Source organism: Falco peregrinus, chromosome 12 (assembly GCF_023634155.1).
Source record: "Falco peregrinus isolate bFalPer1 chromosome 12, bFalPer1.pri, whole genome shotgun sequence".
NCBI lineage: Eukaryota > Metazoa > Chordata > Aves > Falconiformes > Falconidae > Falco > Falco peregrinus.
This window is the reverse complement of record NC_073732.1, coordinates 16,195,292-16,208,720: the sequence shown is the minus strand read 5'-3', so window position 1 is coordinate 16,208,720 and position 13,429 is coordinate 16,195,292. Positions and strand designations below refer to the sequence as shown.

Below are 13,429 nucleotides of genomic sequence, written 5' to 3'. Positions count from 1 at the left end.
GCTTTGGACTGGCTCTGAGCTGGGGTCGGATGAGAGGTGGCATGAGCACGAGGGACAGCCCCAGCCCCATTTTGGCAGCGGCTAATTGCCAAGCTGGTTTAGCTGAATCCAAGACATGGAGACAAATGCTTTTCTGGTTTTGAACCAAGCCCGAGTTCAAACCAGGGTGGCTGGTGCAAAGATATGGCATGAATTTGTTCTTTGGTTTCAAAGGGAATGAGCTGTCTGCAGTAAATCAGGCAGGTTTCGCTTATGACTCTTCCTGACAGTGCAGTCTTTCTTGCAAATTGTTCTGCTATTAAGCGTCTATGGTTTCAACTCATCCAGCTTCTAACATACTTTGCTGTTTATCTGTTTAATTGCAAGGGGTCCATTGTCATGCTGTCTGACTACAGAGTGCCAATTTAAGTGTCTACAACCCTGAAAGTGCACTGCCCATACTCCCAGCCCCAAATCCCTCTGCTTCGTGCAGGCATGCTGTGTCAAACCAGATAAGTGGGTAAATGCTAAAAATTTAGCAATTTAGCATGTGTTCAAAGCTGCCAACTGGCAAGAATCCTCAGAGCAGTAAGATGAAACACTCCAAGTTACAGAACAAAATGTCTGTGCTGGGGTACTGAAATACATGTATTAAATGTACTATTACTGAGGTTTAGTGGCAAACCAGAATGAAAGGTATTTAAACAAATCCTCGCTTGATGTAGCATTGCTGTAGTCCAAGTCATTGCTCAGCACATCACAGAAAACAATATTATCCAGCTTTTGTTCAATCCCAATTACTTTTCTGCTTCAAATAATAAGGAGCATTTTTCAAAAAAAAAAGTGGGGTTTGCTTAGATGTTAGGGAAAATAAAGTTGACAGACACCAGAACACTGTCTTGGGAAATTTGCTGTGAGGCAGGCACAAGTATAAAAAAAGTAATTATATGTGAATGTTGATAATTCATTTACTGTGATAGCGTCATTGTTAGAGATGCCAAAATCCCATTTTATCTGCATCTGCATGGGCAAGCTTTTTGAACAAGTTTCTATGTTTCCAGTAGTGAGACTCTTCTGATGAGGCTGTAAGAAGCACGAGGACTTCTCCATTGCAGCAGGAAGAGGGCTCACATCAGGGTTTGGCGACAAGTAGTCCCCATTCGAGGAGTTCAGCCAGAAGGTCCATGCTGTACTGGGATCCTGTGTGAGCATCAATCACTGTCTGGGTTGCATCACGTAGGGATGGCCACGAAAGGTTTAGTTCATTAAGTGACTTCTATAAAATAACTCCTGTAGAGAAGACAAGGTGAGGTGCAACAGATCTGACATTCAGTCTGCCTTTCTCTGGTAGGTTAATGAGGAAGGTGGGAGAAATGGTTCGAAGAACCCCTGGCTTCATCGCAGGCCTGGAGTCAACAGGGAACAGCCTGCAGCAAGAAGCCTCTGACTGGACACCAACTGATGCTTCGGTTTGAGGAGAGGTGAGTGCAAAATGTGACACCTCAGCAGCCTGTAGGTCCTGTATGCTGTGCGAATGCCAGGGTGGGAGAGGACAAAGCAATTTCCGCTCCCGAGCTGTTGCATCTAGCCAACACGTTTAGTGCACGTGATGCCACACTGTTCCATGCACTGTGGTAGTCCCAGGACCATGGACATATGCTTTTAGTCACAGCCTGTCACCTCATCATGTGCCCTGAGGTGCTGTGCGTGAGCTGTAGGGCCAAATCCCACCCTCCCACCTCCCTCCCACCTTCCACAAAGGGTGTGTGGAGCCTTGAAGGAAACCATACCAACCCAGCCGTCACTGTGTCTGCTCCAAAGCCCAGGGAAGGTGAAGGACGGGTCCGTTGCTGAGGGTATCATCATGGAGCTCACTATGGAGCTCCTGCCACTGAAGAAATCTTATTCTAGCAGTGAGTTGCATTGCATCCCAAAGCAACAGAGTATGTATGAGCTTAACAAACTCAAGCTCAGCTCCTCTCACAAACCAAAATAAATTGTTTCCATGCCTGCCCGGATTCTAAATTAGCAGAACAAACAGTCATTTAAAATGAATGATTTCAGCTCAGAGGAATACAAAATCAGAGACTGTATTACTTCTCATTGTAAGAATACTGTTAACCAAAAAATATTACCTAGATTTTCAATCTTCTATAGACTGGGCAAAATATCTTCATTATACAGTGGTCAACAGACAATATAACCAGTTCTGGCTCCGCATCTGTCATGTCCAACACTGACGGATTGTTCTCTTTCGTGCTTTTACACATAGCAAGGGTTACCAGCTACATGGCTCACATCTTTATTTGGCCTGTGTGGAGGCTGGACCTGGAAAGATTTTACCCCAGAATTCACCAACATGAGCTGTTTCTCTGCTCTGCTGTGCACTGCAGGGACCCCAGCAGCTGTGGCATAAGACAATGTTCAGGTATTGCCAGAGGGGAATGGGGGTGCAAGAGGAAGGGAGGAAGGAGTGCCTGTGGTGTCCTGTCTGGAAGGGGGAACAAAAGAGAGGGACCAGGCAACATTAGCTGAAACTTTGCACAAAGCTATTTGGCAACCTTTCTGCAGCTCTGCCTCAACTAGTCCCAACTCTCTTGAGCTGCCCCGTCATCTTTTCTGCCATTCTTGCCAGCCATGCTTTCCTTCACCTGGTCCAGGAAACCATTTTTGCATGGAAGGAGGTTAGTAGGTGATGTCTTCTGAGACATATTCTTCTGAAGTGCAAACCCGTGCAGGACAGCTATTTGCAACAGGTTATAAGAGGTTACTTTCAGGCAAGCATAGATGTATGATGAACACATTACTCTAAAGGCAGCTCATAATTTGATACAGACCTTTGGAAGCATTGCTACCAAATTCCAGTTGTGCAAATTAAAACTGAGTGTTTCAGGTCAGATTCAGACTGCTGCAAAGTCAACAGGGGTCTCTCACTGTCTCCAGCGGGGTTTTTATGGGATCCATATTGAATAAATAATCAAGAAGTAAACCTGTATAGAATCTGATTACCTGGTCTCCAGCCTCTGGATGAACTCTCTGCTGTATCATGAAAATATAACATTGGCATTTGAAATTCCAGCAAACTGGAGCAGCAATTCCATCACCCAGCTGCATACCTCTGGTCAAGTTCATCTATGACTTCTGGTCCTAAGTCACTGGTCTCCGTTACACAAGAGGTAAGACTCTATGATTTACAGCTGTCCCTTCTGCTTTTAATAATCTGCAAAGAGATCTTTCTTACATGAACTCTAAGCAGCTGCAGGTGCCTGCACAAGCTGGCAAATCTGTCCCCCAACCATTCACTCTTTCCACAAGTCACCATGTCTCCAAGACTGCCAAGATGCCCCTGAGATGATCCAAAGGATCTCTTTTATTTTAACAGCCAGTTTTTTGTTATTCTGTCCAGGAGAAGTAAAGCTATCTATTGCACAGAACATTTTAAAGCACACTAAACAGCAAATATTCCTCTGTTTAGGATATTTAAATATCACAAACCACAAATTTCCCAGTGTTACTATTTTGTAGCTGGCATTTGTATTCTAGTGCTCCAGTCTACAGTCTGAGGAGGTGACATGCTCGCATTAAGGCTAGAGCAAAAGGGGATGCACACATAGCCTTGTGCAGTCTGCTTCCAGGCAGGAATTGCTTTTGCAGAGCCTTTCTCTCCAATATATTGACTTACAGTCACCAGGTTTGAATACCACGTCTTCCTCACCATGATGAGGCTGGATGTATCAGGTAGAGCCAGCATGGCTGACACAGGCCACTTTGTGCCAGAGTGGGTGTCTGCAGCCAATCTTGGCTGCATTTTTTGACCCATCTACTTTTTTGGACCTTGGTATAATTGCCCTAATTGCATGTTTCCACTAGGTCTTTGCCCTCAACTACTCAAAAGCAGTTTTCAAGGTGCTGACCAAGTCAAAGTCTAAGGCAGCCTGACTGCAAGATGCTCTGTTGTCATCCGAGGTTCCTGCAGGGTCAGATCCATCCAGGTATCACATGTACTACTGGTACGGGGGGTATTACACAGGAGATAAGAGGGGCAAAAGGCTATAGGCATTGATAGACAGACACACTCTCCCTCCAAAAAGAGAAAGTTATGCCTACAGTTTGCCCTTCTCAGTCCTTCAACCAGCAGAAAAACACTGGTCACACTGTTAGATAAATCCTACAGATGTGGAAAAGAGGAGCTTCCCTTAGGTTAAGATAGAGGATGAGCGGTGCCATCCAGCATTAAGGGAGAGATTTTGAGACAAAGGAGGACTAAGTCCTGCACTGCCCTGTGGAAAGATGTTGTACATGGCTTTGGGGTACACAAGAAAAAGTGGGACATAGCAAACGTAAAGTCTGGATTTTAACACCAAGAGTCTTCATGTTATTTCCTGCAATCCTCTGGCACAATGCAATCATTTTCTAGCCCTGAAAATGACGGTCAAGGTTTGATAAAAGGTATAACTCATCAGTATGTTCAGAAGCAGCTGCAAAATCCAGATGGGAAAATGACCTTGGTTCCTGTAGTTAAAGAGAAAATGAGGCTTGGGCCAGATTAATTCCCAGGGTTGCACATTGATTTCATTGGAGTTGCCCTGAGGGTGAGTTTGATTCTTGACTCCTTAAAGTTTCCAAAACAAGCAAAATCCAGGTAGGCGGCAGTATGGAACTGATGGGGCTTTTTTGGTTTTTTTGGTTTTTTTTTCCCCAGTTGTTTTAGTACAAGCTACCATAATGTAAAATTTATTCCCACAGATCTGTAGGAGCAGGCGACTGTTTTAGAAAGAAAAGGCAAAACCTTCCCCTGGAACTAGCTCATGCTGCCTTTGGAAAGATTTCATTTCATTGACGAGCTGCTTTTCCTGTAAGTACACCCAGCTTTGACTCTCGGGAGTGCATCCATTTGGTGTCTCTCTGAAACCATGACCTGCTGATGTGTTTGCAGAAGCTTCTCCCAAGAAATGTATTTCTGAACAAAAAAATGGTTTTACTGAATTAATAATAGATGGGCTTAAGCTGCAACAGTCAAAGTTAAATTACTACACGTGGTGTATGTACATGTAATATAAATTACTACATGTACAGGTGGACTCCAAGGTTTGGGCATGGCTAGAGCTAGGTTATCATGCTCCTTGCCAATCAATCAGATGTATCTGTTACTTAACTTTTGCCTTGTTTGAAATGCTACCGCTCTGTAAAAGGCCTATTCAATCCTACAGATAGAATAAAATTCTGAATAGTCCAGTGTTTGTATCTGGACAAAAAAACCCAGGGGTGAGCATAGGAATTAGAAGTTGGATTTTGTTTTATAGGGGAAAATATGGAAGGGGAATCCAAAGATGAACTAGACCCTCTTCCATGACAAAAATTTAGGTCTCTGAGTCCCCATGGGGAGCTTTTCCTGGGAAGCTCTGGTTCCACACACTGACTGCACAGTTTGAATTCAGATTTAAGTCCTACATGGCAGCCTGTTGTCCTTGCTAGGAGAGTCACTTGAACTTGCTGGTGAAGGGAAAACCTTGCAGTGCCCTAAATGTGACTTTCTGAAAGTTCATTACAAACTCACGTGAAAACTACTCATCTGAAGGGCAGAAGAACTTTTGTAGATGTGTGACTGGGCTGGGAATTGTCAGAGTATCCATCTGTTTATGAGATAATGTTTCCTGCTTCCACACCAGAAGTCAGTGTTTTCCCTATTAGTTCTGCTTTTCATTCTGTCTGATAGCAGGAAGCACAGAAAATAGTGCAAATTAGAAATGAAGATAATGCAAAGTTAGACGCGCCTCTTTTTGATCTTCAAATTGAGTTAATGTCAAGCAAAGCTTGTGCTCTATGCACTGGCTTGCCTCTTTAACGGTGAATTGAGTGAAACTATTTCACTTGCCAGCTTGTGCAGCAAGTTGGAAAAAAAAATTAATAAGTGGCAGTGTCAGAGTCACAGCACGTGTGATGCTTCTGAGGCCCAGTTGAATCAGAAGCTCTTTGCCTTTGCAGGGTCCTGTTATCATATGATCAGACCATTTTATAAGCCAGAACGTTGTGATCCTCACAGCACCCCTCCAGCAGGGCAGACGGAGGCTTCTGGCAGCATGAGCACAGGCTAGGAGCAGCGTAGCAGGAGGGCTGACACCTCTGTGTTTCCGATTTTGGGGTTCTCACTATGGGTTCTGCACAAATCAGGGTCCTTGGAAGCAGAATCACCCAGGCTGTTGAGCCTTGTTTTCTTGTCCTCCCTGGCATGCCTGGAGGAGGTGTGCGGTGCCCTGTAAGGGCTCTGTAAGGTCCCTCTGGCTCAGCCCACCAGCTGAAAGCCTGGCTTTGGGATGCCTTGGCTTGCGATCCCACTGCTGTCCAAGCAGAAACTGCTCTGTCTTGTTTGGTCTGGGATGCCCCAAGGACTCTGCAAGGATGATCTCCCAGGGAAACTCAGACCCCTGGGAAAGGAAAGCGTCACTGCATGCAGGAGCCAAGCCAGGAGCTGGATATAGAGTCTTAAATGTCACCAAAGTCTACTTCAGGGACTGGCACTAAGATGGAGCCACTGATTGCTTTTCTCCCTGCAGTTTTTCTCAGAGCTCAAGGAATTAAAATTCACCAAAAGCCTTAATTTCTGAAAGACATTGTCTGACATACTTTGATCTTCACAATGTCATTTAGTCTGACTGTCCGACCAACATTTTCCTCCTCCCCTGTGCTGCCCCTTCTTCTTTTTTTTTTTTTTTATCAAGAAATGAGAAATAAGAGTAGTAACCAGCTACCTAAGATGCAGAATACACACAAGATTAGCAGAGCAGAAGCATACCGCTTCCCAGCACTGCTCAGTATTTAAACTGAGATATTTAGTTCCCATGGGGAAAATTGTACTAGAATAGAAAAAGGCACAGCATGCAGCTATTATTGGGGCAGTGATTGTAATGAGCATGGAAAATGGAACGATATATAACCCGTTCTTAATAGACTCTTGGGAGGGTTATCCTCTGCTTCTCCTCAGTTCCCATACCCAGACACTTTTTTTTAATAGTTGGTAATGACTTTTTTTTTTCCTGAGAGCCCAGATCCATTTGTATTGCTCAGTAAGCATTAATGGCATTTCCCAAAGATTAATCATCCCCCATGCCCACACCAGAATATTGTTTGAATAAAACAAACCCCCTTCTTTCTTTTCAAGCAGTTGTTTGACCAGAGATCCTATCCTTTCCAAAAGGCCACAAAAGATCAAATTTTTGTGCACCCATTCTCCAGTTTCCTCAGGTGGGAATGCTCTGGAGCCTGTGCAAGCTCCTTCCACCATCACAATGCTCCCTAGTGTTTGCACTGGTGAGACAAGCCCTTGAGCCAAGCTGACCTAGACCTCCTTTGCCAAAGAGAAGGTGCCTGAAGTCCAAGAGGGATGCAGGTTAGGAAGATGTCCAGCTTCCTGTGCGTTCAACAGTTATTTATGCAAGTATCATGAAAATAAATATTCTGTCCTGAAATGGTAGTTACATAGCTTTAACTTTGTGGCCACAAAGGTTTGAGCAGTTTTGAGATGTTGATATGCTTACATGCGATGTTGAAAATGTGTCAGTCTGGCTATGGGGTTTTTTTTAATTATTTTGTCCTTAATCAAGGTGTCCAAGAAGACCATGGGGAAATTGGTTGATGCCAGGATTGTTGCTCAGCAGCTGAAGCAAAGCAGTCAAGCTTTACTCTATGCTGGTGAGGAGGATGTAATTCTTGTTGCTTTTTACTCCATGGAAACAGCCTTCAATCACCCTGAAGGCTGAAGCATTGGCGGTGGGAGAGGGAAGACGTGAATGCCATGGAAACCTCTCTGCTTCACTGAGGAAGCACCGTGGTGTTTTTGATTTTACTCCTAGGTGTGTGCAGTGGGTCATCCCATAGCAGCAACTAGAGGTTTTGTTCTAGTTTTGGGAGCGGAATCTGTGTCTGAAGGCACTTGTGTTTTTTCTTGTTCCTTCCCTGCCACCCACCCTCTCCTTCCCTGATGCAAAGTGATGTTTACTGAGCCCTACCACCCTGGACCAGGGCTAAGCTATGCCACAGTTAATAGAGGTCTAGTGCTGGACATGTTTTGGGGCCAACACTCCCCCCATGCCAACACTCCCCCCATGTTAAAAGTAGTGTATAGCCATCAGCAATGGTTGGTTTTGTTTGCTGTAACTCTGCATCACCTTTTTTTAGGAACTGTAGTCCTCAAAAAGACAGTTCTTTGTCTACCATACATCTATGCTGCAGCCTTGCTGGCGTGGAACCAGGAAGGATGGCACATTTTGTTTCCTGCTACCTCCGATCAGCCCGGGGATCTTACACCTCCACTTGCTCCAGCTTTGCTCAGAGAGTGTGGCAATGATGTACAACCCTTCTGGGGCAGTAACGCTCGTGGTGCCCAGTCAATGCAGTTTAAGATGTAAAGGTGTAAAGTGAGGCCTGTGACAGCCTGAAGGGCTGTGTGGGGCTCTATCAGCCAGACCCTATCTGAGTGCAAACACAAAAATGTTGCTGACAGACAACTTTCATAAATTGCTTTGTTAAGTGTCAACTTTGCTTTATAGCACCTTGTCACATGCCAGTGCTGACACTTGTGGCATGATTTGCTGGTGCAGTATGGCTTGCTTGTTGTGCTAGTATCTTTTCCTGCATTTTTTTCCTAGCAAATCCCTGATGGTCCAAACTGGAGCCATGTTATCAGGTTTTGCCTTCGATGCGTAGGTGAGAGGAGCTCTGTTACATAGCATGGATTGCCAGAACAGTGCCAACATCACAATGAAAAACCAAACCAGGGTGAGGCAAAATGAATACTTTAAATGTACCCATATTTCTGTGCTGTGAAGTGTTTTCTATTGCTGGACTTTTCACGTTCAGGTTCTTCTATAGCAGCATCTGTTATTCAGAGGGCAAAGGTTTGTTGCAGACCTAAGTTATTATTGACCAGGTGAGATGAAAACATCCTTCTTTTTTATCGTTTACTTTTCTTGGCCTTTTTCTGTGCTGGATGTTTGCCCAATGCCATGCCAACATAGCTAAGGGAATTTGTCCTACTAGTATCACATAAAGGCTAGACAAGGGGTGTAGTCACTGTAATGTTCAACAGAGTCAAAAAGCTCCCTAAATGGTTGTGGCATGTGTGGCTAAAGAAAGAAACAAAAGAAACATCACTCACCAGGACTTAGACACTGAGCAATGACAGCGAGAAGCAATGAAGAGACTGTAGGAACTTCAAAGCAGGAAAAAGAATCTCTGTGGACTCCCCCTTTCCCTGCAGACTGGGAACTGGCAGATGGGTAATTAACAAAACCCACAGCACCTCCTTGAGATACAGCCTGGGGAGAAAGCTTGCCAAGGTATCTGAGTAAGAAAAAAAAAAATGCCTGAAGCCCTACGTGGTACCTGCAAGCCGGGTAAGTCCCTGGGCATCTGGAGGGCATTGGGGACCCGAACTCGAGCAGCTCCCAGTTAGGAGCTGGTGCAGGGAGACACTGTGGAGCTGAGCTGTGTAGCCCTACTGTTTTTTGGGCTGTCTTCATGTCAGGAGTCCTTGCATTACACCACAGAGCTGATTTTTGCAACTTCCTTAGAGGTCAAGAAGCGCATGCTGTTTCCTAAGGTATGTGGGAGGGTTTTATTGTGGTTTGTGCCACCACGTGTGGCTCACGGTTTGCCAGGGCTAAGTAGGCAGCGAGGAAAGCCAGCGCTCAGAACACACGGCAGAAGACCTGCTCCAAGGTGGTGCAGACCCTGAGTGTGAGCAGGATTAATTAGCTCTCACTACGGGCCAGCTCAGTGAGCATAGCGTGAAGGTGATTAGCTCAAACAGTGGACCAAAGGAGCAGATCATTTTGACATTTAGGCCTGAATGTAGCATTTCCAGGGGTTCTTGCAATGATTTGGCCAAATAAAATTATCAAGGCAAAAGGCCAGTGTGGGAAGTGATAAGTGAGACACATGTAGGACTGGATCTGTGATTGCCCATGGCTTTCTGGGGCCTTAGGGTCACACAAGGTCACAGCTAGGTCATAGCACCTTTTGGTCTCTCATGCTGGATCTGCTCTAGATGACACCAATGACCTTGGCACGTTGCTTGGCTGGGGCCAGAAGAGGCTTGTGGTGCCAAGGTATGCTGTAGTTCTTCTGTTCTGTGGCAGGTACTGGGCTTTCCCTCCAGGAGGGCAGCTGAGAAAGGCTGTGGTCAGTGCCCAAACCATGGCCTGGGTGTTTGGTGGCTTGGTTAGTTCGGGGACCTGCTAGCTCAGCATGTTGGTCTTGAGGCTCTGTTTCTTTGAATGTATGTCTCCAGTGAGTAAGCAGGGCCCCACCGCTTAATTTGGGGTGCTCTCTAGTTTGTGAGGGAGCTGAAATGCAGGCAATGGATTGCATCAGAGGGGGCTGGGGGCGTATTCCTGAGCTGAGCACGTACTGGTGACCGTGCCCCAGTGTTGTGGGACTGGAGGCTCTGAGGAGGGCAGGAGTAAGTCACTCTGACGCGACTGGCGGCCCCAGGTAAACTTTGTTGGTGCCTGCTGCTGGCGTGCAGGCCCCGGGTGCCCTCTGTGTCCCTATAGTACGGAGGGGCTGCCCGTAGGTGCAGCATTAGGCAGCCGAGCCATTCTAAGAGGCTCTTTATTTCAAGGTTTCAGCTTTTCAAAACACAAAAGGACAGGCTTGAAATTCATTCCTTCATGCTGACCCTCGGAGTCTTCCATAACCTTGAAATCTAGTGCTCTCCTTAGCTCTCCTCACTTGTTCTGCACCTGTACAGAGCACTCACCGAGCCCTGCTGCATCGGTGACGCGTGCCATGGGGTGGAGGGCAGCCAGGCCAGCAGCCGCTCCGCAGGGAGCATCGCAGCGTCTCCCACAGCCACAGCAGCTTTGCAGTATGTGGCCACCAGCCAGCTGAGGCATTGGCCAAGATAGCAAAGAAGCCTCAACAATTAAGGTGGTATTTGATGTCCGCCCATAATTTGTGAATGAAACAAACACTCCTGCCTGGCTTGTAACAGCAAGGTTCTAGGCTGTTCTCACCCGTTAACCCTCTCCAAGCCCTTGAATATTTGCTTATTCATTTTGCTTTTTACTTCTCACAGGTGTTACAACCCTGGCCTTAGCGGCAAAACCTCCCTAGGCACCTCGGCCAGGGCAGTGCCTGTCTTTGTAACGGCAACTGCATCGCCTCTACGATGTGCTGCTCCTGCCTGCAGACCCTGGGTGCCGAAAGAGGTCAGAGACTGCAGCTAATGTATATAGGCAGGGAAAGCGCATCTGTCCATACCGCCCTGTTTTGGTACCACCCATGGGAGCAAGGGTGTGTGATTCACTGCTCACCACCGGACTACAAGGAAAGTGCCAGACAGGGCGAGACTTGCAAATCCCACTAATGCCCTAGCTGCTGCAAGCGGGCTCAGCACTGAGCATCCCTCACCCCATTGCCCTCTTCCTCATCTTTCCCTGTTTGTGAATGTGTTACCTCTGAAGTGCTTCTTCTGCAGCCCCAGCGCCAGCGAGACACAGACCCATACCCAGGTTGCTGCAGCATCTCAGGAGGTCTCATCCCACAACAGGCTTGGCAGGGGTAAGGCTTTGGGTTAGAGGGGTGTGTAGCCTCGGCTTTGAGTATGTGTAAAACGAGATGTGTGTGGAACCTTAACGCTTAGGGCGAGTCCAGCTGCTAGAAGGCAACGGCGGCACCTCCTCACCCTAGCACAGCTGGACAGGCACAGCCACTCATGTTCCCCTGTAGTGCCCCCTGCCCTGCACACCCCACCTACTCCCTCCCCACACCCCTCTTCTCACTGAAATCCCTCCCACCCTCTCACATAGCACATGCCTCATTGTTTCCAGCTGACAGCGAGGATTTCAGTAGCATTTCCTGCTCTGTTTTATATTTTAAGGAAAGTAGCCATCCCTCCTTCCCTTTATTTTCTAACTCTCCCCTAATAAATATGATCACTTCATCTTGTGAGACCAGAAAACCCATTTCTGAAATTCCCCTGGCAACTAATACAGTAAAACAAGCCTATAAATATAAATAATTATGATAAAAAGGCACAAAATGCCAGACTTGGGTCAAACATACTCACACAGTGATACTTGCAACTACACAGTGTTTGAATGTAGATGGAAAAAGCTGAATACAGAGCAGCTAGTTTGTTGCCCATAACTGTCAGACTCCTAATTTGGACAGGCCATATTTTATTGATAGCAGAGCAAACAGTCATAATCCATCCCTACCTTTCCTGCTTTGTGAAAAATCCCATCCATCCCCAGGGAAGCAGGGATGGAAAAAGCAGTGGTGTGAACGTGACGTGAAAGTATAAGACAGCACAGTCCCAAGCTGCATTTCCCACGTGTTTCTCGCACATCATATGCTAAGTTCAATTTTCCAAAAGCTCTGTTTTATTTTTAAAGGTAACATCTTTATTATTATTATTATTATATTTATTAGTTGTTATTATTATTATTATTATTATGCAGAGATGAGATTTTTTCCCCCTTTGATCACAGAGCAAACAGTTTGCTTTTGAAAATGTTAATGGAGTCCTGATTTAAAACATATTTTCTTCACTTTTTTTGTTGTTTTTGTTTTTTAAAACGTTGCAACAGGCAGGATCTGGTTTTCGATTTCCTCATCCTACACAAAGAAAGATTCTGGAGTTCAGACTCGCAGCCACTACCGGTAGGTCCTGCCTTGCTCAGTTGTCATCTTCTCAGTGTGGTTTCGCCAGGTGGGGTGGGTAGGTGGGTGGGAGGGGAGGAGTTGGAAGAAGGGAGTGTATTTGTCAGCTATGTCGAGTCTTGGTTAACAACTTTGCCTCCATTCATGGTTGGTGTCCCTGAACTTTTTCTTGAGCGTCCTTGTTTTTCTCCAATTTCATGCAGCGATGGCTCTCTGTACATGCACACTGCAAACAGAAAAGACACCCATTAACAGGCCTGAAGACACAGACATTAGTGACCACAATGAATTATTTCTTTGTATATGAGGCTGAAATTTCAGCACCAAAATAAACACACACACACACAGAAAAGCTCAGTGACCCAGCAGTAGATCCCGTTTCCAAGTAGGATCTGTTACCTGCCCTCACTGCCAGTCAGATCCTTCTTCTGCCTCTGGATTCTTCCAAAGGTACAGATAGAAACAGGGGATTTCTCACAGATAAGTCTTTCTAGGTTTTCTGTGCTTTACTGTTTTTCCATAATATATTCCTATTTATGTAAAATAAACATTCCAGTTCACAGCACCATGTATTTTCTCAAGATGCCGATTATCATCTAATAACAGGTCCAAGAATTTACCAGTTCCTAGCCCTTAACCTCCAACAAGAAGCCCTTGAGACTCTTGAATCAAAACTACACTTGCATCTGAGCCATCCAAGCCTTCTGGGTGTTAAGCTGTGGATCTGGAAGTGGTGACTCAAGCCCATTTGGCTCCTTCTGCTAGGAGCTGAGGTTTGCTCTCA

The 13,429-nt window shown here is 45.8% G+C and overlaps 1 protein-coding gene and 1 long non-coding RNA gene across 6 annotated transcripts in view; one reads left to right on the top strand and one right to left on the bottom strand.

Annotated features, from left to right (window-relative positions):
- Positions 1–3,849: 3,849 nt before the first annotated feature.
- On the top strand, positions 3,850–8,003 carry LOC129785398 (uncharacterized). Its single transcript, XR_008749447.1, has 3 exons — positions 3,850–3,971; positions 4,726–4,834; positions 7,581–8,003. It is a non-coding gene; the product is annotated as an uncharacterized LOC129785398 (long non-coding RNA).
- A 4,645-nt stretch (positions 8,004–12,648) lies between these two features.
- FGF12 (fibroblast growth factor 12) overlaps positions 12,649–13,429 on the bottom strand; it is a 227,726-nt gene continuing 226,945 nt past the window's right edge. For all 5 annotated transcript variants that reach the window (XM_055817468.1, XM_055817469.1, XM_055817470.1 and 2 more), the window contains one exon: positions 12,649–12,871. In XM_055817468.1, the coding sequence (XP_055673443.1) occupies positions 12,753–12,871 (119 nt within the window). In that variant the 3' untranslated portion in view covers positions 12,649–12,752. The remainder of the gene's footprint in view (positions 12,872–13,429) is intronic.